We start from the raw sequence: 27,833 nt of genomic DNA on the forward strand, positions 1-27,833 counted from the left end.
ACCGCGGAGCCGTGCGCGGAGCCCGTGCGCGGAGCCCGTGCGCGCTGCGCGGAGCCGTGCGCGCTGCGCGGATCCCGTGCGCGCTGCGCGCCCCTTTGTTCGGCGCGGCGGGGCCGGCGCTGCTCGCGCGGGCCGGCGGGCGGCGCCCTCGGAGGGGCCCTCGCGCCGCCGCCATCGCCCTGAGGGGCTCGGCGGGTGCCGGGGGGAAGGAGCCCCCGCCCCGCCGCGTGGGAGCCGCGGGGGGGCAGCGCGCCCAGGTGTGGCCGTGGGAGACGTGTGGGGTGCCCCGCGCCCAGGTGTCGGCGTGGGAGACGTGTGGGGTGCCCCGTGTGTGAGAGGTGTGGGGGCCCCCACGCTCAGGTGTGAGTGTGTGAGACGTGGGGTGCCCCACGCTCGGGGGTGAGCCAGGGGCGAGTGGTGTGTGTGTGGGACGTGTGGGGCGCTCAGCCCTCACGCGTGATGTTGAGCGGGGTGTGCGACGTCCAGCGCCTGAGGTGCAAGCAGGGAACGCGGAGCCTGCGTGTGAGACGTGTGGGGTGTGTGGGGTGCCTGGCCCCTGTGGGGTGGGTGTGTGGGACGTGCAGGGCGTCCAGCCCTCCGGAATGGGGATGCCGGGTCCCTCTCCCCTTTTGGTTGTTCCCTTTCCCCCACGCTGTCTCCTGCAGCTCCGGATTGGGGCCAGCAGGTGCCCAGGAGGTGGCTGTGCCAGGTGGAAATGCCACCAGCGCCTGGGGACATGTCCTGATGCCCGTGATCCGGGGGGGAATTTCAACTACATTTAGATGTGGGCTTTCCCCACCAACAGCTGAGAGCCGTGTTGTGACCATTCAGAATATTCTCGTGATTCAAAACAATTTAAATATAGCTTGTACAGTCACTGCTGTGGCCATCTTCCCCTAGGAGACCTCTACCTGCACTTCATGTGGTGGCTTTTTTTTTTTTTAGTACTCATGTAGTTGCTGGTAATCACATGAGTTATTGAGATACTTGGTAGCACACTCAGCCTCTCTTTTCCTAACCCTGTGGGGCTTTGCCACTGTAAATATGAATACATGCTTTAACAAACAGGTGACATTTCCAGTAAATACAGATATATTTTACTGGTATTTTCTGAAAGGTTTAATCAATATGCCATAAATACTTTGCGACTGGTATGATGAACTAGGTATGTTTTTATGGTTGTGCATGGGGAATTTGGAAGTGATCATGTAACTGTTCTAAGGGAACATTTTCCAGAGTATGGGATGCAAAATAGGTGGGAGGGGGAAAGACTGTTTTGTTTTTTTTTTTTTTTCTCGGCTCCTTGGGTAATACTGAGGTGAAATACATCGGGAAAGCTGCTTAGCAGGGCTTAAGACAGCAGGGGATGTAAAGAATCTCTGCGGCAAAACGCCACCTTATACTAATTCAAAGGAATGCAACAGTGTGGAGGGAAGTCCTGCGCTCCTGAAACGGTAGAGTGTAAGCAGAGAAATTAATTCTACACATGTTACAAGTGTTTGTGTGTGTGCACATATAGGCACGTATGTATATATGCGAAATGGGTCATACTACACAGAAGAGCAGATTTGTTGTAACACAGCATGAGATATATGTGAAAGGCTTGACTATTTAAGAGTTCTCATTTGAAGTAACAGCTTTTCTTTAATCTTCTGTCAAGAAGAAAGTTCAGCTGAAGACATAGACCAGCACTGTGAAAATTAACTTTCCTTTTCCGTTTTATTAGTGGCGGCACCTGACTTGCTGGATCCCAAATCGGCTACTCAGAACTCCAAACCAAGATTGTCGTTTTCTACCAAGCCTACCGTGCTTTCTTCACGGGAGGAGAGTGATTCGGCCATAAATGTTATGAAATGGAAGACAGTCTCGACCATTTTCCTGGTGGTAGTCGTGTATTTGATAATTGGAGCAACCGTGTTTAAAGCCCTGGAGCAGCCTCACGAGACCTCGCAGAGAACCACCATCGTGATTCAGAAGCAGACGTTCGTGTCGCAGCACTCCTGCGTGAACGCCACGGAGCTCGATGAGCTCATTCAGGTAATCCACGCAAAAACCCACCCTTTAAGGCCACCACGCTATAAAGGACCGAGTTACATGTGGCAAATGCTGCTGTGACAAAGGGGACGGGACTGTGTTAGCACGGCTCTGTGTTGGCCAACCCGGGCAGTGTTACCTTAAGACCAGAAGCTGAGCCGTCGCATATTCATACGGAGCCTCAGGGTTGAAAAGCTATTGCTATTTTTAGGTCCAGAACACTCAATAGACGGGCTTTTCATTGAAACCTCCCATTATGCTAATTAAATGATTATTCATCAGCATTATAGATAATTAATAGTTCACAAAGGAACAGATATATTGATTGTGCCTTACTAGGCCTGTCGATATTTGAAAAGCCTAATTCTGAAGAAGAAAATACACTGTCCCTTACCTTAAAGGAGGTCTAGTGTACAGTGATTGTATCGAGCCAGCTTTCCTTCCAGCTGTATGTCTCTTTCTATTGATTTTAAGTACAGGAAAGTACTGTGCACTTACAGTTTTGTGAGCTTAGTATTTCAGTTCCCCACGTCTCAAAGGCACATCCCCAAGCTCCCGTGAATCAGTGTGCTCCTGTGACTTCATTTTTGCGGAGCATCCCTCCCAGAATCATGGGAAATATTTATCTGCAGGACTGGATCCAGAGCCTTATGAGGGCCTCTCAGACTTAAATCTTATGTCCCCGTACTCTTAGGGCTATCCAGGGACCCTTCAGTGAGTGGCAAGGTCAGTTCTAGGGAGCAAACCATGAAAAGGGAGGTGGAAGGAACAGCCAAGAGTGGGCAAGGATCAGTCCCTTCCTTAAAGGGAGCGCTGGAGCCACCTGGGTCCGCTGAGCTGGGGTGGGAAGGAGGAGAGCAGGGAGCATCCAGGCTCCCGTGGAAGGCAGCCCCCGAAGAGCAGCCACTTGCAGCAGAGTTTCTCAAGGTGCTTTTTAATAGCTGATCTGGACGGGTGTCTAGAGGATGGTTTTACCTGTGTAGACCTACCTTTCGTCGAGTGTGGCATTGGAGAACAACACTTACTTCGTTACATTTTTTGCTGCAGAGCTTTGATTTGCGAAGTTATCTTTATGGCACATTACTTCTGAATTTTTAAAGGCAAAACAGGGACATTTCTTACAGCTTTTGGATTTTTTTTTCCTAATAAATGTTCTGAAAGTGGCAACCATTAAATGACAGCTAGGCAGTTCCTATCTCCATGTGTCCTGTGTGAGAAAATGTTGCTGCTATGAACTGTTCTGATGCCATATAATAAATGTTTCAGTGGTTTTATGGACAGAATGTGAGACAGACTTTCAAGGAAATACATACATGCATTCTGATTAAAACGGCCTCTTGTATCTAGTATAAATTTCACCACATAAAAGTTTTAGGTGAGATCCTGAACTTATGAATATCAAAATAGAATTATTGAAGCAATATTATCTTACATCTTCTATGAAATGGTCCTTAAGGCAGAAACAGTTGAAATTTGCTCTGGAGTGCTTAGATGTTTTAGCGTTTATGGTTCCCTACCCAGAAGCACAGATTGGCAATAAAAAAAAAACACTTCATCAGCATTCAATGCCCATTTGATGGTCTGTGTAAAAGAAGTGACAGTTTCAGTGCAATTAGCAGTGCTCCCACCTCAGGACTAGTTCTCTTCCTCACCAGCTCCCTCAGCATGGCCAGAAGGATGAGGGGTTTATAAAGCACAGAGGGTGACATGACAGTTGTGGGAAGAACTCGCTGTGCTTGCTGCCAGGATAAGTGAAAAACTGAATTTCTCCTTGTCCCATCCCACATCTCTGCAGTGCCTCAATACAGTGCGAAGCACTTCATGAAGGTTGGGAGATGCTGTATCCTCCCTCATGAATGGAGAAGGGACGCCTAGGGAGGCTAAGTGCTACAAGTGCACTTCCTTCTATCTAAGTTACAGTGCATGACATCAGGTTGTTTAAAGATGTAGAATTAAGCGACTGGCCCAAAGTAGAAGGAGAAATCCGTAATAAAGCAGACTCTGGAATCTGTGTTTCCAAGTCTACGTTACTGCCAGAACAGCTAGCTCGTATTTCTTCTCTACTTAACGTTTTTCTCAGAAGCTAAAGTATTGGGGGACATTTTGTCTCTTTGGACTTATATCTGACTGTTAGTGCAATATAATCCATTTTTTCTTCAGTTTTGATTGAATGTCTGTATGAATAGAAACAAGTACTGTGTGTGAGGAAAAAAGTAAATGATATTTTTAAAATTGCTGAAATATATAAAGCTGAAAATCAGCACGTACTTGAGTACTAGGAAGCTGGAATGATTAGTGTGTGTGAAGAAAATTACAGAGCTTGCAGGCTGCAATGTCCTCTGTAATCAGGTACTTACCTTGAGACAAATTATAATGAAATTCATTATAAACTTTTCCTTTTGAACTAAGGTTCTGGGAATTCAGAAGTTGGTTTGGCTCTGGCTTTTGCTAGTTGTCACAGTGCAAGACACTTCCAGTCTTCATGGTTTCTGATTTTAAAGGCCGTCTAACCTTTGCTCTGCAACAGTCTGGAGCATCCCAGGCTGTTAACGGACTGTGCAGTGTGTGAGGGCTTAGTCAGGTGAGCAAATCAGAAAGACTATTTTGAAAGTAGAAATTCAACTTTAAAAAAGTTATAAAAGTGAAATGAACGTCCAATTCAGTAGCCCATGGAGGTCATATAGTTTACATTCTCTTTGCCAAAATCTTCCCTCTGCCACAGGGCTAGTTACAATGTACAAAGTTGTCAGCTGCTATAAATGCACATGTGGGAATTTTCTTCTCCATCCTTCTTTTCTCTCATCAATAACCCAAAACCTTCCTGACATGACTATATATTCTTCTGCCAACTTGACAGCACACAGATATATGTGTTTGACTTTTGAATTCCTTAAACCATGTGTTTGCAAGTGGCCACGTGAACATGTGGCTCCTCTAGGTGCACTCAGAGGCGAATGTATTGCACTTTTATATATAAATTTCATATGTTTTATGTATGTGAGAAACATGAGGCAATGAAGAGATGCCATGCAGTATAGAAAACATCCATAGTTAATGAAATAGAGCACCCTGCTGATGGGCAGCCAAGTAGCCTCAGCTGCCTCAGAGAAGGGACGTGGGTTTTCCCTATAACTTCGGGCAACATTGCCCATGTGTTGACAGAGAGATCTGTCTCTCATGACCCGCTCCACCTAGGACTTCCATGGTTCAGTGCTACACATCTCTTTCAGTGCAAACCACTTTTTTTTTAATGATAAAATATGTCTGGAATGAACAACAGCATGTGTGACCCTTAGATCTAATAACAGATACATCAATTTTCGATATTTCATGAGCACTTCTGTTTAGTCCTCTACCTAAAATGTGCACAAGTCATGCACATGCTATCTGTACACCCAAATAGCCATTTTTAGGGCAATTTTAACTCCTTTTACAGTAGCCTGAAGCTAATATTAACAGCTCTACTAACTGGTTGACTGTGTGCTGTCCACAGCAATGCTGAGGCTGGCAGTGCACAGCAATAAGGGTGCTGTAACTAAGTAAAATTCCCAGGAGGAAAACTCATCATCATGTAAATACTACCTTGGAGAGTCTGGTGAGGATACAACAGACCAGCAAGCCATGCCTGTTAAACTCTGATTTTTAAAGTTTCAGTTGGAAGATCTAAAAATGATCTCATTTTTATTAACAGATGAGAAAGCAGTGGTGTGGTGGAGGCTGAATAGGCCAGGGTGTGAAGGTAAGGGGATGTGATTAAAAGAAGAACTCTTGGCAGTTTCTTGTAGACCGTTTTTGGTTTCCCTCTCCGCTTGCTCTCAACTAGGCCCTGCTGTGAAGCACTAAGAAATTGCCAGATGACAGACTGAAAGAGTAAGTGTAGTTCAGTGTGGGTCTTACATGTATGAGAAAAATTATATAAACTAGATCCTCATTTACACTAGGGATTCTTTACCTCTCCCATTGAACAGTTGTTTTCCTCACTGCTGAGCTTTTTGTTGGCAGAAGCTGGTAGAAACCTGGGATTAATCTAGCTATACACCCACATCCAGCAAGTATTATCGAATGAAAAAAATCTCTAATTAGAGAACTTGTGTCTCTAATTATTTCAATCTAGTTCTAGTTAATTTTTGGTGTGTGACTGTTCCATGTCCATGTTAACTTACTGCTTAACATTTGAAGATGTTGGAGACTATTTCCAAACTCAGATGCACAAAGGTATTGCAAAGTACCTAGGAAAGTCTCCTCTATTTATGCACCTGTGCCTGGTAGCAAATATTAGGAGGCTTGGGATACATTGCTGATGTGCACGTTACATGTATGTCCTTATTCACAGCCAGTGTATGTACTTGCTGAGTTCATGACGCACCTTGAGATTTAGGGTTTGTTTCTGGGAACAGGTGAGCCTGACTGGATATTATGCCCAACAACTGGGTAAAATCGTCATTATTATTTATTATGTCACATTCCCTCTGTAGGATGAAAATGAGTTTCCCCCACAGAACTCATTCTTCTTAGAAGTTAAGGATGTGCTGGGAGCTGTGTATTTTGTGATATCTGAATGAGGCAAAATTTGATTATGACGGACAAGTGTTTGCTCCCCCGCCAAACAGAAAACTGATTAAAAGAAGAACTTTTTATTTAAACATCACCTAATTAGACATGGCTCAGCAGTTATCTATTTTAATGTTGACCTTAATAAACCAATTTTTTTTAAAAAAAATGCCTTTAATCCTTAAGAAGAAAGTAATTTAATGTATCACGATAAAATGTTGGAAATAGGAGAATCTTTTCTTAATTCTTTAAAGTATCTAGAGTGCCTGAGCAAGCTGGTGTGAGTTATTCTTGTTATTTTAGTGCGTAGAATCTGAAGCCTAATAAAGACACTGAAAGGAAAGATAAGCTGCAACTTAATAACAATACATCTCTCGTTTCTGGTTCTTTTAGCACAAACATCTTACAAATGCGTTTATCCTGAAAAGCCTAGCAAATGGGAAAAATAATATCAGAATAAACAGCATGAGCTTTTAACGTCTTCAAAGTGCTGTTTGTGGTAGCTTTTGTCTTACAAAACCTTCATTTTGAAATGTAAATGAGTTTTCAGGTTGCTGCACCCAGCTGCCTCAGCAACGAAGGACTCTGTAAATTTCTTTTTAAGATTTTTAAACCTTTTCCAAGTATGTGATTCTGAGTATTCTGAAAAACTGAATGCCTGCAAAATATGTGCTTACATTAAAATAAATAAATAATTCATGAATCACCAGGATTAGCCAAATGGATGTTGATCCCACCAGTTGGTCTCCTTGGGTGCTGCTTGGGCTTTGTGGCTCACGTGAGAAGAGCGGCAGTGCTGGGTCCTCAGAGCCACGTTCCATGCCTGCTCTCACCTTACATGTGTATCGGGTGCCTTTTCCCTCCTCTGTCCATTCATCTCTTAGACTGTGAATGAGCCTGGAATTTGTTTTCTCTTCGTCTCCTGAGGAAAGCCTGACACAGTTATGGATGACATGGGAATGACAGTTCTTTCATCAAACTTACTGCTCCAGAGTGCCATTATGACTTCTTACATGATTAATTTCTTGTTTGAAATATTTGACTTTAATTTGACTTTCTATATTTAGAAGGAGTGAGAATATATTTTATACATTATGCTGCACCTCTGCAACAATTTGATCTTACGTCTTTTTTACAAGATCTTTGCAATACGTGTCTTAGTGCCAAGAAAATAATTTTGCTGCATCCTCAGAAATACATTGTTTTATTTTAGCCAAGTAAGCAGTTTGAGCTGAAACATCTCCGATTATGCAGGAAACTGTTAAAATAAAGAAGTGTGAATCCTTTTTTACTCTTCCAGAGATTGGAAGCTTTTTGAGCTTAATGTATTGTTTGTGGAGATAATAAATCACAGACTGAAGCAGAGGTTTTGTCCAGGTTGAGACAAATCTGAAATTTATTTATACAAATGTGAAATTCATTAGCTAAGCTTATTAAACGTAGATCAGATCAGAATTAACTTATTCTTTGAATCACAACAATTAGGTACATTCTCAGCCATATGAGCTGCAGTCTACAGATCCTCTGAGCAGGGAATCTTTAAAAGGATTTCGACATGCACCAATTTTGACCCTAGATGTTGTTAGGCATTTTTTTTTTGCACTTCCTTCCAGCCTCCTCAAAACCAAATAGAAAGCATCCCATGCTTATCTGGATCCTAGCCTGTAAACAGCAGGTGTTTATGCTTCACAAGCCTTAAAGCTGTGAAAAGATTGTCAGATCACCATAAAAGAAATTGATACTTTGTATTTTATTGTATTTTATTTATTTATCTGGAGATCCAGAAAGCCATTGCATCAGATTTTTAGCATTCAAAGCCATGCTGCAACATTTTAGAAATGCAACATTAAGGAATTGCAAATACCAGTAGTAGAGCTGCCTGGGAACCACATGAAGTGAGTGGTGCTTGAAGTGGTTAAAATGTGAAGTGCAGGAGCTGTAGTTTGGGTTGTGATCCTGTGCGTGTGTCTATCCTTAGTAAGGTGTCTGTGTATTAAAGTTTGAGTTTATATGTTCTTATCTGTAAGCATATAGATAGTACTAACTTATACAATAAGATCCCTTTTCTACTTGTTTCTTCTGAAAGTATAGTATTCATCCTAGTATTTTGTGTGCTCCTAAATTCTGCCTATATCCCCTGATCATAACACTGTAACATGGTACAGGAATATTTATTAAATAGAAGACCTTTCTAAAAGGCCTTGATCATAAACCTACCCTGTCCTCCACAGAGATAACCTTCTGTTCACTTTCCAAAACCCAGGGGGGCTGCTGAAGCCCCTGGTTTGGGTGTGTATTTCTTGCTTTGGGTTGCTCCATTTCCTGCTGTTCTCCTACAGCCAGATCTGTCCGTTTGGGCTCTGCCTGGTGTTGGAGGAAGGACTTGGTTGTGACCCTCCCTCTCACCCGGGACCATTCCCTTCACTGTGCACTGGGTGATGAGAGCTCTCTTTCCTGCAGCTGTTTTTTTCATGGCAGTTAAACCAAAAGGAGTTTCTCAAGCACACACTCTTTACTCTTCAGGAGCATACAGGAAATACGAATTTTTTGGAAGAATAAGAAATATATCCTGTAACCATCATTGCCACTCTGTGTCCAGGCAGTGTGGACGCTAACTCTTTCCACTGCTCCTAGTGTTTGAGATCTTGCAGGATATATTTAGTTCAGATTAACCCTCCTGTAAGACCTAGAACCATCTAGCTTGGTGTATCTGATGGACAACTTTTGGTTTTGATAGTGCAGTAGTTAGAAACCATTAGTAAGTCAAGCTCCTTGAGCAGCTGTCTGAATAATTTTTACTGCCTTAGGTTTCAAGAAGCCAAGAAAGAGCTCCTTCCCTAAATATGTGTACATATGTATCTATACATACACACATAAAATGTATGGGTGTAGCCTGTTTGTAGTGCATATTTAGAAATATAAATACATTTTAATATGTTTCTATATACTTGCTCGAGCAGATTATGAACATAGGGTGAAAAGAGCCCTTCAACATAATGGCTACTAGTTTCCAGTGCAGATCACAGTCATATGTGACCCAAACTAAGCAGAAATGGGTAGATTCACAGTGCTATAATGCAAACATCATTGCAGTCTCTTTCAACAGTGTTTCAAAAGCCTGGGCTATTGGAGGCTTGAGAGCAGTTTGCTTTAGTGTTAAAAGCTTCCCAGCGTGCCTTGGACAAAGAGCTAGGATTTCATTCCTTGTAAACCAAAGCTGAAGAAGAAGGGCAGGAGGCGCGCAGTGGCTGCGCAGTAAGGGACATATCATTGCACGTGGAGGTGGAAGGAGAGTGCTCCTGTGCACAGCGGCAACAGAAGAGCGAGGGAAAAAATCCGGGCTAGTACTGAGCTTCCCCAAACTTGAGGCATATCTGACTTCTCAGCATCACTTGTTAGTGTGTTGCCAGGAAAGAGGAGCTAACTCCTGGCAGGCCAGGTAACAGAAGAAGACACGTTCTATATTTTACCAGATGCATAATTTAAAATGATTCTATTTTAATCTTTGGATAGAAAGGCTGAGAGGAATGAAAACTTGTGTTACGTCGTCTCATAAAAGCAAAGTGACAACAAGGTTCAAAAGCAAATAACTCAGAGCCTGATGTGGAGCAAGGTGAGGAGAAGGAGAACGACTAGTTCAACCCATGCTCAGTTCTGCTGCTCTGTATAACGCAGCGTTTGACCACCAGAAGATACCTTTTTTTGGCTTATAAACCTCTCCATATTTCTAGATATTTTCCATATATTTCCAAAATATTCTGCATATTTTTGGCATCTCAGATGGGTGACCCCTACTCTGCTCAGTCCTCAGTCATCTAATTACCAAACACCCAGCAGGGAGATACACATGCAGAAGATAAAACAAGCGGTGAAATGTTCTAGACAGTGTAAGAACTGAAATCACTGTCATCCCTATTTTAATGCTGATGGGTTCTGTGATGCTGAATCTGGTTTTAACTATAGGTAAGAAAAAGAAATTGTCACAAAGACTATAACTCATCTTTCTTACTGTAAAACAAGTTTCAGAAAATCAAGATATTTTCCATATTAAAATTATATGAAGCATTTGTAGGCTAACAGGTGACTCAGTGATAATAAATGTACAGATTACACAGAGTTCTTGTGATACTAACTTTCAGGATTAAAAGCATTTTCAGTGTTTTTTATACAAGTTAGGATCTGCCAAAGGGCTCAGACACCAGAAAAAGATTACAAAGAAAGGAAAAAGGGTCATGCTGAACTTGTGACAAATTAAATGGTTGTATTTGTTCTGATAGTAAAGCATTATTTAAGAAAAAAGACTGAAAACTGAGAAATAAAGTGACAGATAAAATTGAATTGAACTAAGCACTGACAATGAATATCACGCTGTTTAAACACTGACGGTGACATCCTGGCCCTCAGTGAATTGTGTTTATTCCCAGGGTTTATTACAAGCTGAGGAAATGTTAATTGGAAGTGCCAATATTTGAGGCACTTTTGTGCAGTGGTTGTGGTCAAGAAGGAGTTACTGCCCTGAAATTAGTGCACTGAACTGTGCCTGCGGTAGGAATTGTGTATTATTTTGTTCTATTATTATGCTTAGGAATAGACGTAGATGAGGATGTGATTATAAGCACTGACCAAACTCGAAAAAAAAAAGACGACCTTTCATCTAAAGACTTTTAAAACACAGCTACCCCTGCAAAATCCCCAGGCCTCTTTCAGAGATTTTACAACATAGCATTACTGATTTCACTGTGCCACAACCGTACCACTTTCAGGCCTGTTGGCCATGGTGGTAGGGGAGAGTTGCAGAAGAATTGGAAGGAATATAATGCAGTAGCTTTGCTGGTGCTAAGGACAGCTCCACTAAAGCATGGCAGGACGCAGGAGAAAGCATGGTGTGCTTGGAAGCTTAATAACCAAATGATGAAGGCGGCCATTTATGATTAAAGCTGTGTTTAAAATAAAAATGTATTGAAGCCAGTTAAAGGTACAAACAAGGTCAACAGGAAATACTGGCAATAAGGAATTGTTCATATACAATATGCAATAGATTTACTTAAATAGATAAATATTTATTAAATAAGACTTAGTCTGCAAATGAGACAGCTGGTGGGATCCTGAAAATCTTGGAGAACATGACTATTCAAAAGTTTCTCATAAGAAAAGGACTTTATAAAATTATAAAGAGCCTGAAAAGCTAGAAAAGAAGTGCATTTTCATACAATCCCCAAATAAATCGGAGAACTCATTGCCGCAGATGGAATTGTGTCCCATAATATGAGTGGGTGTACAGGGAGGCTTGTTAAGACTGCCCATCCATTGCAAAATATTGAGTGGATTACTTCACATTTTGGAACCTCTCTCTTATTGTGTGAAAAGCAATTTGACAATTCGTGGTAAAATGATCCACCAAAAACAAGATTAACACCATGATGCAGATGCAGCCTCCCACTCAGAAATTCCCTAGAACTGTCATTGTCAGACACTAGGAGGGTTTGCAAAGAGGAGGCATCGCTTTCATGCTTGCCCTGGTATATATTCTATTCCTAATTAGCTCTTGGTTACTATCAGAGGAATAATAATAGCAAATTAGCAAATTGTCTTTCATAGCCATCTGCTGCGTTTTGGTTGTTCTGACCTAACATGGCAGATTTGGGTGAAGTTGTGTGTTTCTTCTGAAGTTACAGCATACTGTAGTTGTGGAATACAGAGCTGTAATGGGTGTCTGAACAGCTTAGGTTAACACATCCTTCATATCAAAGACATTGAAGTAGCATGGCTTGAAAAATTTGCAGTGGTTGATATACATCTCTGAAAACGTTTTACACCTCTGAAAACGTTTTACATCTGGATCCTTATAAAAATTGATCTTTAGACTGCTTAAGCAGATACGTTGCTCTGTATAGTGCATTCATGCAGTGGAATAAACTATAATAAAACATGAATGGTCCCATAAAATTATATTGATCCAGTGCTTTGCCATAGGTGTTCTTACGAGGGAGCATGTTCCCATTTGCAGGTACAAGAACTTCTGAGGAAAATTCTTAGTCCATTGAAGGGAAACAATGTTCAAAATGCCTTCAGTACACTTTGTAATGCAGCATACTGTTTTACAAATCAAAGGAGTATCTGAAGTATGGAAAAGATAAAATTAAGACAAGGGGGGATTTTCACATGCTGCTTAGTCTGATGGGTCCCTTCCTACAGTGATGCACATGGTTGTGTTTGTCAGCCCAGCTGTACTCACAGCTGAGTGAGCTTGTATTCCCTGTTACAAGAATATACAAATATGGCACAAGTGGCACAGAATATACAAATGCAGAAAAAAGTGTTTTTTTAAAAAAGAAAACAAAAGCCAAGTTAAGCTCTCTTCCCCTTCCCTTGCCCTCCTCCTTTTCCAGTAGGAATGGAAATTTCAGATATTTGATCAGTATTTTCAAACGAGTGAAAATTAAAGCAGTTAAAGGTATAGAACATAGAACAATGTAAAATCTCCGTAAGGATGCCCAAGCTGGCTTTATCTTGATGACTCTGGGTGTTGTAAATGGTTTAAGTGCAGCAGTAAAGACCTCTGTGGCTGCAGAGATGCAGCTGTGGACTTTAAAATGGCTACTTTGTGCATCTGAGCTTTGAAAATGGCAAACTGAAAATGGTGCACTTAAGACCTAATCAGGAAGAATTGATGGCTCATTTTTTTCAGCATTGCTTTTTTTGTTTTGTAATTTCTACCCAGATCAACACTGTTTGGAAACCAGGATTGTTTCATTTTCAAATTAACACCATATTTTGTAATTACCAAAATCACTGCTCTTGTGAAACACCATTGCTCTGACACAGACTGCCCATGCAGAAAACCCTTCTGGGCTGCCCTATTGCTGAGTGTCTTTATGTGCCTAATCAATTGCTGGACAACTTTGCCAAGCAGAAAGCTATGAGTTAAAATGTTCATTTTAGCATTTGCAGTATTGCTTCTTCTTGGTTCTTTTCTTAAACATTAATTATCATTACAATGATTATGAAATAACTTGTGCTTTAAAGATTCAGAATGAAATTATGATTTACCTTCCTTAAAGTATTTATTGCAGGTTTAAAAGTATACTCTTTGCTTGAGTAGCAGCAGTTAATTCAAATGCTGGTATGTATGTGCAACAGAGATAACTACACAGGTATAGACTTGTCATAGTAATTTGCAGTGATACAAGTGAAATAGGAAATTTTCTGAAATTTTATTTTCAAAAATAAAAATGTCACAAATGTGTGCTCATTATATTACATAGAATTGAAAAATTCAAGAACTACAGAATATATAATTTTGTAGTCTCTTAGAGGTACTCTTATATGCGTATGTTTGGTGTTCACTCTGAATTTGTTATTAAAATTGTGAAAATTCATGACCATAGATGTAATTCAGAATCTTTAATTATTGACCTTCCTGCTCTCCAAAAAATGTTTCAATTGATTTGAGATCATTTGATCCAAAATAATGCGTGAACACTTTTTCCTGGAATTTTAACATGACTTTGTTTTAGAAAGTACATATGCTTGTCTAACTCAAGGACAGCTAACGTGAGCAATATTCTGGGAAACTGTAATTTTAAATCTTTGTCTAATGTACATTTCTCCTCAACAAAATAGTTGCAACATTAAAAATAGTTTTGTCATCCAACTAAGATGTGTTTGTTAGACTAACAATACATTGTGCGTTCTGATTTGATCTGGAGTTTATAGCTCTACAGCTTGCTGAACTAGTCCTATGTGTTTAGGGTATATTCTGAAGGTTGAATTCTAGCCTGACTGAATAATAAAACTTGAGTAGGTCAAAGCTGATTCTTTTCCATTTTATTGCTTGAATTTAATAAGTGACTTAATCTATTTACTGTGTAATGTATATTTTAATAGTTGCTTCATGAATATTGACAAAAGTCTTTTTGAACTTGCAGCAAGTAGTGGAAGCAATAAACGCAGGAATCATACCTTTAGGAAACACATCTACTCAGATCAGTCACTGGGACTTGGGAAGTTCCTTCTTCTTTGCTGGCACTGTTATTACCACCATAGGTAAGACACAGTCTATTATCTTTTTATAGTTTATGAGCTGAAAGTCTTTTGATTTAAAATGTGTGCATATATTTGTTAATGGTAATTTTTCCAAATTTACTGGTTTAAAGCTACTCTGTAGTTGCAGAGACAGAAATGAAAATTGCCTTTAAGATTCCCTAGCTGCACTAACAGTTCTTCCGTAGGAGGAAAACATTGCTGCAGATTTCTCTGAGGTGATTATAAGAGGCTGTGGAAATATTTTATGAGGAGAAATTCATCAGCTGTGTAATCATGAATGTTAAATAGGGCATGATTTAAAGCACATGTGCATTAAAACCTGACTGAGATGTATATTCATTCAATTCTGTAATAATCACGTTCTGTATTGTTGTTTTCTCCTGATTCCAAAAGAGGTGAGAATCACAGAATCACAGAATGCTTAAGGTTGGAAGGCACCTCTGGAGGTCATCTAGTCCAACCCCCCTGCACACGCAGGGTCACCTAGAGCACATGGCACAGGGTGGTATCCAAGCGGGTTTTGAAGATCTCCAGAGAAGGAGACTCCACAACCTCTCTGGGCAGCCTGTTCCAGTGCTCTGTCACCTTCACTGTTAAGAAATTTTTCCTTAAGTTCCTGTGGAACTTTTGGTGTTTCAGTTTGTGGCTGTTTCCTCTAGTTCTGTCGGTGGCCACCAGTGAAAAGAGACCAGCACCATCCTCCTCACTGCCTCCCTTGAGGTGCTTATAGACACTGATTAGATCCCCTCTCAGCCTTCTCTTCTCCAGGCTGAACAGGCCCAGCTCCCTCAGCCTCTCCTCATAGGGCAGATGTTCCAGGCCCCTGATCATCCTTGTGGCCCTGCGCTGGACTCTCTCCAGCAGCTCCACATCCCTCTTGTATTGTGGGGCCCAGAACTGGACACAATACTCCAGATGTGGCCTCAGGGCTGAGTAGAGGGGCAGGATCACCTCCCTCGACCTGCTGGAGACGCTCTTCTTAATGCACCCCAGGATCCCATTGGCCTTCTTGGCCACAAGAGCACACTGCTGCCTCATGGTCAACTTGTCCAGAACACTGTAAAGACTCAGTTCAGTTTAATTAAAGCAGTCCAAAAGAGACTTACTCTGAGCAATCTTCTGTTGGACTGAGGAAAGTTCAAAGCTGTTGGGAGCTCTGTCCATGGTCTCCTGGCCCAGCAGAAGTCTGGGTCCTTCCTGCTTTTCGGAGCTATTACCCCTCCGAGCAGGGGTAATAACCAGGAGCAGAGCAGGGGTAACCAGGAGCAGAACTTGATCTTTCAGTTCCTCCCCTTTGGCAACAGGGTTCTGCACTATTCAGAGGTGTGGAGCAACTCTCCACAGAATAATCATCAGGCCATAGGAGAGGTGTCCACAAAAATGCTTGAATGAGAACTCAGATGGAGAAAAGTAAGACCTACATTAGGAGGGCAGTGTGTAAGGAATTGTTAAAATTATTGTCTTTGTGTGATGTTTATATGCTTATTGCTAAGGAGGGGGTTGTTCTCTTCAGATATTCCAAGCACCTTTGTTCTTTCGTTAGGTAGCGTGTGCTGTGTTTATGTCTGTGTGTGTTGTGTGTACACGTGTCTGCATGTGTGAATATGGTGTCCTTGTGCAGTATTTCTTTCACATCCAGAGTGACTAAAACACAGGTTTAGTGAAAACAAAAAGTGAAACTCTGGCCTCCCTGAAGTCAGTAACAAACTCATATTGATTTCACACCAGCAGACCCACAAGATAATAGAAAACAGGTATTGAAAAAGTGTAAATTTTTTATCAGATTATGCCAAGAAAAACAACAGGATAGCTCGAAAGGATAGCTGATCAGCCTTGCATTATCCTCATCTGACTGCTTAAACTTTACATCGTAATGTTACCTTTTATTCTAAAGATACATATTTCTTAAAACTGATCAATATCTTTTTGCAGTAGTGTGCTCTTTTTTCTAAATTACTTATTTGTTACTTTTAGAAAAAAATAATGGAATCATAATATTGAAAGTAAGTAAATACTCATAATCTAGTGAAACACGTGAGTCCTGCTTAGAGGAGATAGGAGATTTGGAGAGGGCTGAGGGGCAAGATAACACAGTAGGAAATATATTTAAAAATTAAGATTTCAGGTCATTTCTGTAGAGTGGTCAGAATCAGATCAAACTAGACAACCCTAAATTCTATACCAGATTTCATGACAGAAAATTAAGAAAATGTAGTGGAAAAAGTTGTGTAAAATGTTTTGGCTTCTGAATACTATCTTTCGTCTGAGAACCTTTCTGATGGGAAACTCCAAGCAGGTAAGAGCCCAGGACTGCTGGCACACATTACTGCTGTAATATGTTTGACATTGTCTTACTGCATAAACCATCTTCCTGATGGTGGAGCTCTTGTGGAAACCCTTTAGAATTATGACTTCCTGAAGAAAATGGCAATGAGCAAAACTATTGGGTGTGTTTTCTCTTATGCTTTATACAATCGCATGTCATCAAATGATTTTGTGTTTTGAAAATACTTTGTAATATCTGGGTTTTTTTTTGTCACGTCCAAGTAACCTTTTGATAAGGAAAGCATTCCTTCCAATTTGAGGCCATATGGCTATCACATAACTTGATATTTTAAATTGTCAAGAGACTAAAAATGCAGATTATGCATATCTCCAGAGAGCTGTCATAAGTCTCAGCCAAGCACTACAGATATTCTCTGTGGACCAAAACATGACCTTATAAATTCATAAGTCATTTGAAAAACTGTTTTTATAAATATTAATAAAATTTTAAAATATTTTGTCCTTGAGAGTATATATCTCAAAGATGTCCTTGCATAGAGGAAAACAGAATTATTGACATTTACAGAAAATTTTAGCTTTCTAGTGTTGCAGCAGATTCTCTACCTTCCCATTCCTTTTCTTAGTATATTTTGTTATGTCGTTTACCCCACATTCCCAGTGATATCTTAGAAGCCAAGAAATTCATTTGGAATCAATACTTTGCTGATGGATAATGTTTCCCAAAGCTTTCTTTAATGACGGTATCAAGAACCATCACTTGAACTTTTTTGAAAAAAAAAAAACATTGATTGTATTGCATCCCAGAAATAGTTGGTGAGAGGGAATAATAAGTATAGCAATTAGCATTTGCCTAATTTTTGCCTAAAAAAAAGTTACTTTTTTTTTTTTCTTTTTACAATGGCATTATTTTGTAGCAGTAACTGTTAACATTTTAGTGAAAAATATTGATCATATATTTTGGTAGCTGCTGGCTGCAGTCCAGAACTATCTCTCGTTTTACCAAGCACTTTCTTATTGTACTTGACCTCCTGTAGGCTGAAGAAAGGCTGGAAGCGTGGCCTGCTCAGGGAAAGATCATGGTGAAAAGCTGGTGAAAACCAAGTGAAAAGTCGAGATACAGAGAATGAGAGCAAATGAGAGCTTGTATATCAGGAAAAAAAAGGAATTAAATAGGCAAATCAGAGAAAAGAAATTGAGCCTCATCAACCCAAAAGACTGTAACTAAGAAAAGGAGAAGGCCAGATTTTTCCAGGACATGCCCATGATACTTGAGATTTCCTCTGAAAGTTGAGAAAAGCAAGATTCCTTGTGCTGCCCAAGTCAAGACACTCTGAATTTATGTAGTAATACACAGCTCACACCGTTAATTACATAGAAAAGTGGTATTTTTTTCTAACAGGCCCTTTTCAATATGCAAGCATCTGGTAAAGTGTAAGCACTTGGATGTTCTGTGGGCCATATTCAAAATAGAAAGAACAAGCTATGTCAGGTCATACTGGAACTTTAAATTGTTAGCTATGTTAGAAAAGCTTAGGATGACAGAGCCTCTTAGCAGTGCAAATGCACAAAGGAACTCATGTTGACCTGATGAATTTTCTAAAGGAAACTTTTAACAGGAAGAAACGTTGCCTTTTTAGTGGAGGTGGTAACATCAATGGCATTTCGTATCGCTTTTCGTATCTTTATTTGTACTGATCTTTTCCACACATTTTACTTCTTTTAATCCTGATCCAGAACAATATTAAATATTTATGTTTCTTGTAAACTTTCCTAATATTTTTATGTTCTGGAATATTTTTCCAGACATCTGAAGTGTTTTTCATCACTGATTTATTTTGTTGTTGTTGTTGTTGTTCAAAATATCCTCTTATTTTCATTGATAAACTTTCTTCCAGGCGACTCTTGTGGTATTGAGTGATTATCGGATGTTGCAAAGGGAGGAGGGGGAAGACAGACCTTTTTTGCGCTTTTTGTGCACATTCTGACTCTAATCTTTTTTTTTCCCCCCTCAGAATTAGCAAAAAGTTGTGTTAAAACTAATTAGTAGGTATGCAGCTTTCCACCAGTCTCCTGCACCTTCCATAATTCCCTAAACAACAGACTCTACTATGCACAGTTCTGTGGAAGTCTTGCTGTGGAGTGAAAAATGTCAATTTGTCAGTTACAGCACTTTCTCCAATTTACACTGCAAATGAGCACTGAATTTTTCACAGCTTGCTCTGCTAATGCTAGTGTGCTAATGGAACTGGATTTTGATGTCTTTATTTAGGTTTCCTGCCACCAGCTAATCAGTCTAGAATTTCTGAGCCTCCTTGTCATGTCCAGTTTAATTTACAAGTTGCAAGAGCTTGTTTATATCAACACAGGAAAGGCTGCTGGGAAGAACTGCTGAATATAGTTAACGTTGTTTGCAGAAGGCTTGTGCGAGTGGCATTATATCCTGCTTCCCTTTTTGTTTGTTTAATAATTGCATCAGGAGTGGTGCAACTAACCAGGAGAATCTCAATCCAGTAAACAAACAGAGGCAAAGGATTTGGGATATCAAATAAAAGTCAGCGAAAAACAAAACAAAACAAATGTGTTATGCTTTATTTCTAGCAAGCATATAAAGAAAACTGGAGCCTTTGAGTCACTTTCCGTGTGTAGGGTTTAAAGGTCAAAAGAAAAGCACCTGTGTGTAGCATCCATCTCCCCCTCCCAGGAGGATCCGTCGGTAAGAAGTTCCCCTTTGACCATGTTAAACTGTTCACCATCCTGTGCTGTTTTGTTCACAGCTGCTTGCACTTACTGTTTAGTTGAGCTGTTAAACAGGACCGGCTTTTAGAAAGCAAATGTCAGCCTTAATCAAAGCCAGGCTTTTTGGGAGCCCATGTGATGGTCCCTGTGTCTTTGGCAGTAACCTGCTTGGAAAGCAAAGCTGTCTCTAAGGTTGTTCCTGCCTCCTGACCACCCTTGACAGTAAGGCTCTTATTTAGATGCCTTTAACACTAAGCCTGGGCTCTGAAAAATCTCTCCCTGTGCAGTTTGACAAATCTGAAATGAGGCTGATGGCATGTTGTTTTATAGGAGAGGAGAGCCTGCTTAATGTAATCCCTGTGTGCGTAGGCCCCAGGGAATAGCTGGGTCTCAAGTGTCCTGTGTGGTACTGACGTGGCCACCTAGGACCTGGGAAGCAAAGGTCCTCTGCATCAACATAGCTTATTTGTGAGAGGTGTGAGGAATACCTTGGATTTAAGGCTGCTTTATTCTGGGTTAACATGATACTGAAATGCAGATTCAGTTTGACTGCATTTTGCTGTGACATATGGCAGCCTCTTGAATGCCTAAAGCAGCAAAAAGAGCACCTGTTTTCTTTATTACTTTTATTTTAGTGGTGTGTTTGAGAAAGCATGGGACAGAGCTTAGCTTTGCAAAGTTACAAAAATGCTTTTTTGCTTGCCCCTTCGAAAACACTTGCAGCATCAAAAATGTCAAGGTTTTACAAGCTGATAGGAAATAGTAATGGGTTCAATTTCAATGATATTTAAAAGATAAATCATCTCCATATGAGGAAGAACTTCTTTCCTATGAGGGTGACAGAGCCCTGGAACAGGCTGCCCAGAGAGGCTGTGGAGTCTCCTTCTCTGGAGATCTTCAAAACCCGCCTGGATGCCACCCTGTGCCACGTACTCTGGGTGTCCCTGCTGGAGCAGAGGGGCTGGACCAGATGATCTCCAGAGCTCCCTTCCAACCTCAACCATTCTGTGAGTCTGTGTGATGACTGCATTTTTTTTCAAAGAATATGAAGAATAAGTTGGATTGACAGAGGCATTAAGGCATTAAGATTTCTTGAAGGAAAAATCATCTGCTGGTAGTATAAAATCTGATGTGCCATCAGCATCGCAAAATAAAATGGCATTAAAGTATAGCAATAGTGCATTAGCATTTTATAAAAGTGTTTCTTTTTTTGTATGCTGAGAGGTCTCTCTCTTTTATAGTTTCCTCATTATTGCCAGGAGCTTGGGTCCATTAAAAAAAAAAAAAAAAAAGAAACATCAAAAGGGAATATGGTGCAAATAAAGGCAAAGGGGAAATTAACAAAATCCATTAGCTTTTTTCGGTGAGTCTTTTGCTGTATTGAATCCTCTGGTGTTTTAGAAAATGTCACCCTTCAGTATCATTATTTTTGCAAGTTCTGTGTCAATAGGTGTAATAGTAAGCCAAGTTCTAGGTTGCTGAAGGCTTGATTTGTTCAGGCGTAGTGTGGGATAGAAATCCAGATTTTTCAGTCGAAAAGTGCATTTCTGCAGTAAATGCAGATAATCTACATATGTAATTCTTCAAATAGAGAGAGTAAAAAAAAAAAAATCTTTAAAACAATGAGCCGAAATGCTAATGCAGGTGAAATCATTGGGTGCCAAAGTGTACTCGACTTTGGGGGTGATTCTGATGACTTCAGGCTTTCACTTAGTAGGAAAGAAATGAAGTTCATGCTTGTGAATTGATGGCTGGAGGTGAAAAGGACTCATGGAACACAGGGCTTAGGTGATAGCACAGAAAACCCTTGTGTTTGCATGACCTGCCTCTTTCTGCCCATGCTGAGTTTAACCAGGGAAGAGTTAAGTGCTTTTCTGGGTGTGAGTGGGAAGAGAGGGGAAAAAAAAAGCTGTAAGAAATATACCTGCTGGCTACACAGTAGCTAAAAATAAAAATGTGAGATAGTAACTCAGGCTGTATGATGAGTTGCTCTTTTTTTTGAGGTATTTTTCTTTTGAATACTATTAGGTAAAACTTTAGCCTGGACTAACACAGGAGAGGGATGAAAAATAACATATTTTCCTTCTAGATATTTTACTTCCCGAAAGTCATCCTGTTCTAAGGCAGTATCAGGTTGAAATTTTTTTGAGAGGTAGCTAGGAATATTCTTTGATTATTATTTTATTATTATTACTTATCTCTTAAATATTTGTTTTTTGCCTTTGTTAAGGCTCTGTGTTCAGACAAATCTCCAAGTAGTGTTAGTGTTGGGACTTCACTAGAGATGTGGTGTTTTTGTCTTTTCTTCCCTTTTTCTAGCACTGCTGTGGAATTGCATGTTTTTCACTGTTCTGGTAACCAGGGCTTGGGAATGCCAAGGACAATTGAGGAGGGGGAATAAAACATTACTTCATATGGGCATCTTTACTGTAAATGTTTCATAGCAACCATGCAAACTGTAATTTCAACTCTTGGCAGACAAGAATGTGATGGGTGATCATGAACCCAGCTAGATTTCCCTCACCTGCAGGGATCCTTACTCAAGGTCAGTCATTCCACCTAAAATCAGTGTAACTCAGTAATGCTCTGATACTGTGGGTATATAAGTGCCACTTTAAGATTTAGATGAATAAGCGAGGAGTATCAAGCAGTATGAGCTAGAAAAATGCATTCCAATTCTGAGAATTAAAATGCTGTAGAAAATCTGCCAAGGCCAATTTTTTTTCATTTGGTTATTTTTTCCTGCTTTCAGTGTAACTGCATTTTTTCATTCCACAGAACTTGCTGCTCTTTTCTGTTTGAGATACTCTAGTGAGATTCTCAGTTCAAATGTGTGTATAAAAATTCATTCACTATTAAAACTATATCTGGTTAAGGGTGATATTATTGGAAGGCACTGAAGATGGTTCTTGTCTCCAAGAATCAAAGAGTCAGTGGTGGTTGAAATGGTAACCAAATGGATGAATTAGGCACTTCACTCTTTGGTCTGCTCTGGTTTCTGGTAGCCAGACTCCAACTTTCACTTGAATAATTGCTGTCATCCACTCCTGTTTTATAGATCTTCCTTCTCACATCATGTATCCAGCCAGGTATATAATCTGAATTAAATACTTCTCAAGAATTGCTTGACATTGTTTGCCACTTGTGGAGCTAGCCGATAAGCTCTTTTCTGTCCCCGATGTTAGTTGTACAACTTTACTTGAAAGAAAACTGCTTTGAATTAAACTTTACTTACTATTTGAGTACTGATTAAAGACTAATATTCCAGAATTATTTTCAGTGCAATGGATGATCATTTTATTTCACTGTGTAATGTTTTATCTAAATAATAAGATATAGTAATAGTAGGAGATCTACTACAGCTTTTAGTTAGATAACATTTCATGGTATTTGAGGTATTCCCTATGGAAAATAACTTCTGTAATTCTAATAGATTAGAATAGAATAATCTTTGATTACATATTATTGGTACCTGCTCTAAAATCAAATTGGTTTAACCTGGCTCTCTGAGGGTAGTTATAGATTTGGGCATTGGTTTGCTGGAGTGCGTTCAAGTATCACCAATGCTAGGTTAAGACTTGTCCTCTCTTGAAACTCCCCTGAGTTTTAATTCATCCTTTTATTGCACTACAGTTTGATAAACTTTGCTCTAATGAGAAAAGCATAGGTTACTTGCAAAAGTCAGCATTAGAGCTCTTGATGAAGAACTGTGAAAGTTCTCTTTTAGGAATATGTATGGGAGACAACATTTGCTAGAATTTGGGTGATAGTGGACTCGGAGCCGTGGAAGAGCTCTTGGTGGAGACAGGCTTTTGCTCTATTCTTTCCCTGACACAAAAAGCAGTGCATGTGAGAGGAGGTATGCCGAGAGCTGGAAACATTGCTCCACATGTTGGTCTTCTAAGGCCCGAGAAAGGGGAACTTCTCTGTCCATATGTTTGTTTGCTGTCTGGTTAAGCATTGATCAGAGAAAATGTGCTTTCTAGAACAAGAGGCTGTTATCTGATTCATTGTTCCATTATAGACCATCAAGAGTGAAGAACTTTTATTCTTCTTTTTGTGCATCATTATGGGATTTATTGAGCTTCAACTGAGCCCTGAAGTGGTATTTTCTTAGGCTACATAAAAATGTAATTTAGTTTTGCATTTGCCTGAAATGCCTTATTTTGCTGTGAAATGTTTTGTAAATCATCTGCATGAAGAGAAATCTATAAATTGGTAATGACTCATGACAGATTCTTAATAATATATTGTTCTTAATAATTAGCTTTTGAATCTGCTCTTACAAGAATCTCTTGCAAAATAATTGCTGCTTCTCTATTCTCAACTTTTCACTGCTAATTATTCATTGTTGCTAAAATGTTCATTTCTATGTCTACATGCCAGTATGAAATAAAGATCTGATGTTCAGTTGAACTTGTATTCGCTTTTATCCACTATGGGTCAGTGAAGATTTAGAGAGTTCACTATTCTGTACTCTTTTTCTGTGTTTTTGTTTTGCGGTGTTACATCTGTGAATCTTATAATTGGCTGGAGAAGAACTAGCCAGCATGATTCTCCAGCCATTAGTGCAGAAACAGTCAAATGCACAATAGTCATTTAGTGTCATTAATTGTCAGTATTGTCAATATAATTGTCATTAATTGACAATAGTCAATTAGTGGAGAAATAAGTCAAATGCACAAACTCTATGACTGAGCAGTTGAAACTAGTAGAATATTAGTCTCAACACACAGGCTAAAAATTTCCCTGCTAAATCTCTTGGCTTTTAGGTTTGTCTGAGGCTGCAGTTATTACCAACAGGGTGATTACTGCAGCACTGGCAGAAAGGTGGTGGTGGGAAATCTGTATCCTTCAACCAGTTGACTTTTGATTAGTATATGGGCGAAGATACCAATATTTTTTTATTTTCATTCACATATTTGTTGGAACTACAAGTGGTCTCATAAACTGCTTCAGAGAGAGAGTGAGAGGAAACTGACTCTCATGCACAAGCCTCCAGTATCAATTTGTCTGGAACTTTAGTACAAAAGCACAGAGGGTGTTGCAGAGATTGTGCTCTATTTTTAAGGGTGAGTTCACAGGAGCTGCAGATGGCAGATAACTAGTCTTAGAACTTGATGTTTCAGAGTTTATACCAGAAATGATGATTTAAAACTGCAAGTTCAGCTGTTTTGTTTCATTAAGAATAATAGTACAAACAGCAGACAGGGTCATCGTTCCTTTAAGTATAAATGGCACAATAAGAGAAGGACATTATGTCATGTCATGTTCTGCCATTCTTTGAAGTAACCAGCCCTGGCAACTGCCCTCAGCAATATTGAACTTGAACCTACGAGGCAATGTGATATGACAAGTACTCTCCCATGTCCATTAAAGAGCTTTACAAAGTTTTAAAAAAAACGCACTTAAGAGCTGCAATAGGGAAGGGGAACTAGGAAGGAGAAATATGGATAGGAAAGAAGCTGGATTGTTTTAAAATTCATTTAGATTTAAGTTTAAATTTGTTTAAAATGCGTTCTCAGATCATTATAACGAAAGCAGCTCACACGCTAGAGAGTAGTTGTATGAAGAACTAGGTGGTGGCAGTGTGAGGACATATGGCTAACTATTTCTGAGTGATCTTTTAAGAGACTTGAAGAGTGTTATCTGCATTCTAGGGATTTCTCCATTTATGAGTAAGTCTTATTACATAGTGATAAAACCACAGCATTTTATGATGTAGAAAAATGACTATAATGAATAGAAATCAATATAGGGTGATTACTTTTTTTTTGTAAAAGGAAGCAAGACTTGAAGGAGAAGGCAGTATCTTCTGTTCAAGCAACTCAGCACGGTTGGAAGAACTGCTTTTGGGGCACAGTTGAGGAAGACTTCCTTTACCCAAAATACTGTTGCTTTTCTAATTACATCACATGCTCTAATACGAGGTGTCACCTCACTCTGTTGTCTTGCCCCACTAATATTCTTGCCCAGTCTTGACTATAGCAGTGCTGCTGTTATGCCTTTCTATGAAATGTTTGAACCATGTTGCAGATGAACAGAGTGTCTATGTCTGTGCTCCTGTTGTAGTCCTTCTAAACATGATCCTTCAGCAATTGACCTTGCCTTTGACTGGAAGGCCTCCGCAGAGGAGTGGGGAAGCTGGAGAGGAGATGAGGAACCTCAGTTGGGGTTGGAGAAGGAGAAAGAATTGGAGCCTGGAACAGGCTGCCCAGAGAGGTTGTGGAGTCTCCTTCTCTGGAGATCTTCCGAACCCACCTGGATGCCACCCTGTGCCACGTGCTCTAGGTGTCCCTGCTGGAGCAGGGGGTTGGACTAGATGATCTCTAGAGGTCCCTTCCAACCTTAAGCATTCTGTGATTCTATGTGTGTGATTCATTGCTTTTTTTTTTAATGAGATTTTTTTTTTTTGTATTGACCTTCCAATGTCAATGCTGTACTTGTAAGTGTAGACACACATTTGTGCTACTCATTTCTTTTTTTACCATATTTCTTGCTTGGTATTTAGATTACCTCAGTAGTTAAGATTCTCCAATATTTCTCTGTGAATAGTGACTTAGAGACTGATTAGAAATAATCATCCTTTCCACATTACACTGCAAACAAGAAATGAAGCTTAGAATAAACTTAGAGGTATAATTCATGAAAGGTAATGAAACATAAAATTTTTATCAGTCAAGAAAATATGAAATATTACATCATCTTCCACGTTAGAGATTCTTTCCGGCTGTCCTGTGCTCAGCAGCCAGGATAGAAGATAGAGGCAGGAACATGACGGGTCTCGTATAACTATCAGTGAAATGGAGATTGGAGGTAGGATGAGTATGGTTCCAGCAGGAATGGACCTATAACGTTTGAGTGGGCAGCTTTACACCGGTGCTTTGCCAAGCCTATAGTTGAACGGTGTGTGTATACACGCTCGTATATGTTACCCATCATTAATGTAGCCTGCCCGCTTTGGGCACGTGCAAGTTCCCTGCCAGCCAGGGCAGATGCACTAGAGAGCAGGCAGTTTTGCCTGACATGAAGGCAAGCACCTTTGGTGCCACATACCACAGTGTGATTTAGAAGAGCAATAAATGTTACGGCAGCTTCTTCATTCTTATCCTCCCGTGGTCCCAGAAAGTTCAGGATTTTGCAAAAGATAAACTTCTGTGCTATATTTAAAGCAGCTATCTCTAATGATGGAATTTCTCTAAATTAAGGCTGTTGGAAGATGTGAAAAATTACCAGATGCTTGTTAGAACAGCATGTTGCTAAGTAGTCATGTAGAGACAGAATGGGAAAGTTCAGCCGCAATCCTCCTGCTGCATGGAAATGTTCCCACAGAAATCTGCTTGTTAACTAGCAGCAGTAACATGTTAGAAGATTAAAAACCAGTTGGGTAGTGCACATTCCTCTGAGCTGTCCAAAAGTTAAAAGGACATTCTTCATCCTTTGCTGGCCAGCACCCTCTACCTTCCTTCCTGGAGAAAACCTTTGAATGGCAGGATCCTGGAGAATGCTTGTGGAAAAAATCAGTACTTCTGAGTTTGAGAGGAGAAGATGTGCCTGGACTAATCGAGTTAGTATTAGCTAGTCCAGTGAGGTTTAACCCCCAAGTTTTCCACTTTCATTTTTCTTTCACCGATAGCATCATATGCTTCTACAGCCTTTTTGTACTCATTACATTGTGTTCCCTTGTGAGGCACTCTGATAATATTAATACAAATGAGCTTAAATGTATTCTGAAAAATGTGTGTTTTTTTTTTTTTAATTTTCCTTCAGTGTGGTGAATTTCATCAGGGTCCATTTTAAAGTAGTTTATTATTAATTTCCAGGTTACTTGGCTACAAAGTCTTTAATATTTTCAGTACCATTAAAGTATTCTCAGTTTTACACTCAGAAGAATCTAGTATCTGTCCTGATACTGTGCTCTTTGCCACTCCCTGTTTTTTAATTTACCTGTCAAATACCCTTTTTTTCACCGAAATTGTATGGTTTTCATTGATTTTCAGTCTCCTGAAAGCATGCAAGTCCAACAGGTGGCTATTATGCCCTTGCAGTAGCGGCTCAGTTTCCCCCTGCACTCATTTTGGACACTTTGTGCTAAATCACCACTCAAAAGTGATGAATTTCTATAGTGCACAAGTGTGGCGTTCAGATGTCTGTGCTGCGGTTTGAGTGCTGCATATCCT

General features: G+C 40.0%; 1 protein-coding gene across 3 annotated transcripts in view; it reads left to right on the forward strand.

The window, feature by feature from the left end:
• KCNK2 (potassium two pore domain channel subfamily K member 2) overlaps positions 1-27,833 on the forward strand; it is a 92,619-nt gene that overhangs the window by 26,633 nt on the left and 38,153 nt on the right. For all 3 annotated transcript variants that reach the window (XM_088532089.1, XM_088532081.1, XM_088532097.1), the window contains exons 2-3: positions 1,727-2,037; positions 14,514-14,631. In XM_088532089.1, coding sequence (XP_088388215.1) covers positions 1,727-2,037; positions 14,514-14,631 — 429 coding nt within the window. The remainder of the gene's footprint in view (positions 1-1,726; positions 2,038-14,513; positions 14,632-27,833) is intronic.

This window comes from Tinamus guttatus, unplaced genomic scaffold, assembly GCF_059628265.1.
Source record: "Tinamus guttatus ecotype Peru unplaced genomic scaffold, ASM5962826v1 Tinamus_guttatus_pri_ptg000033l, whole genome shotgun sequence".
NCBI classification, from domain to species: Eukaryota; Metazoa; Chordata; class Aves; order Tinamiformes; family Tinamidae; genus Tinamus; species Tinamus guttatus.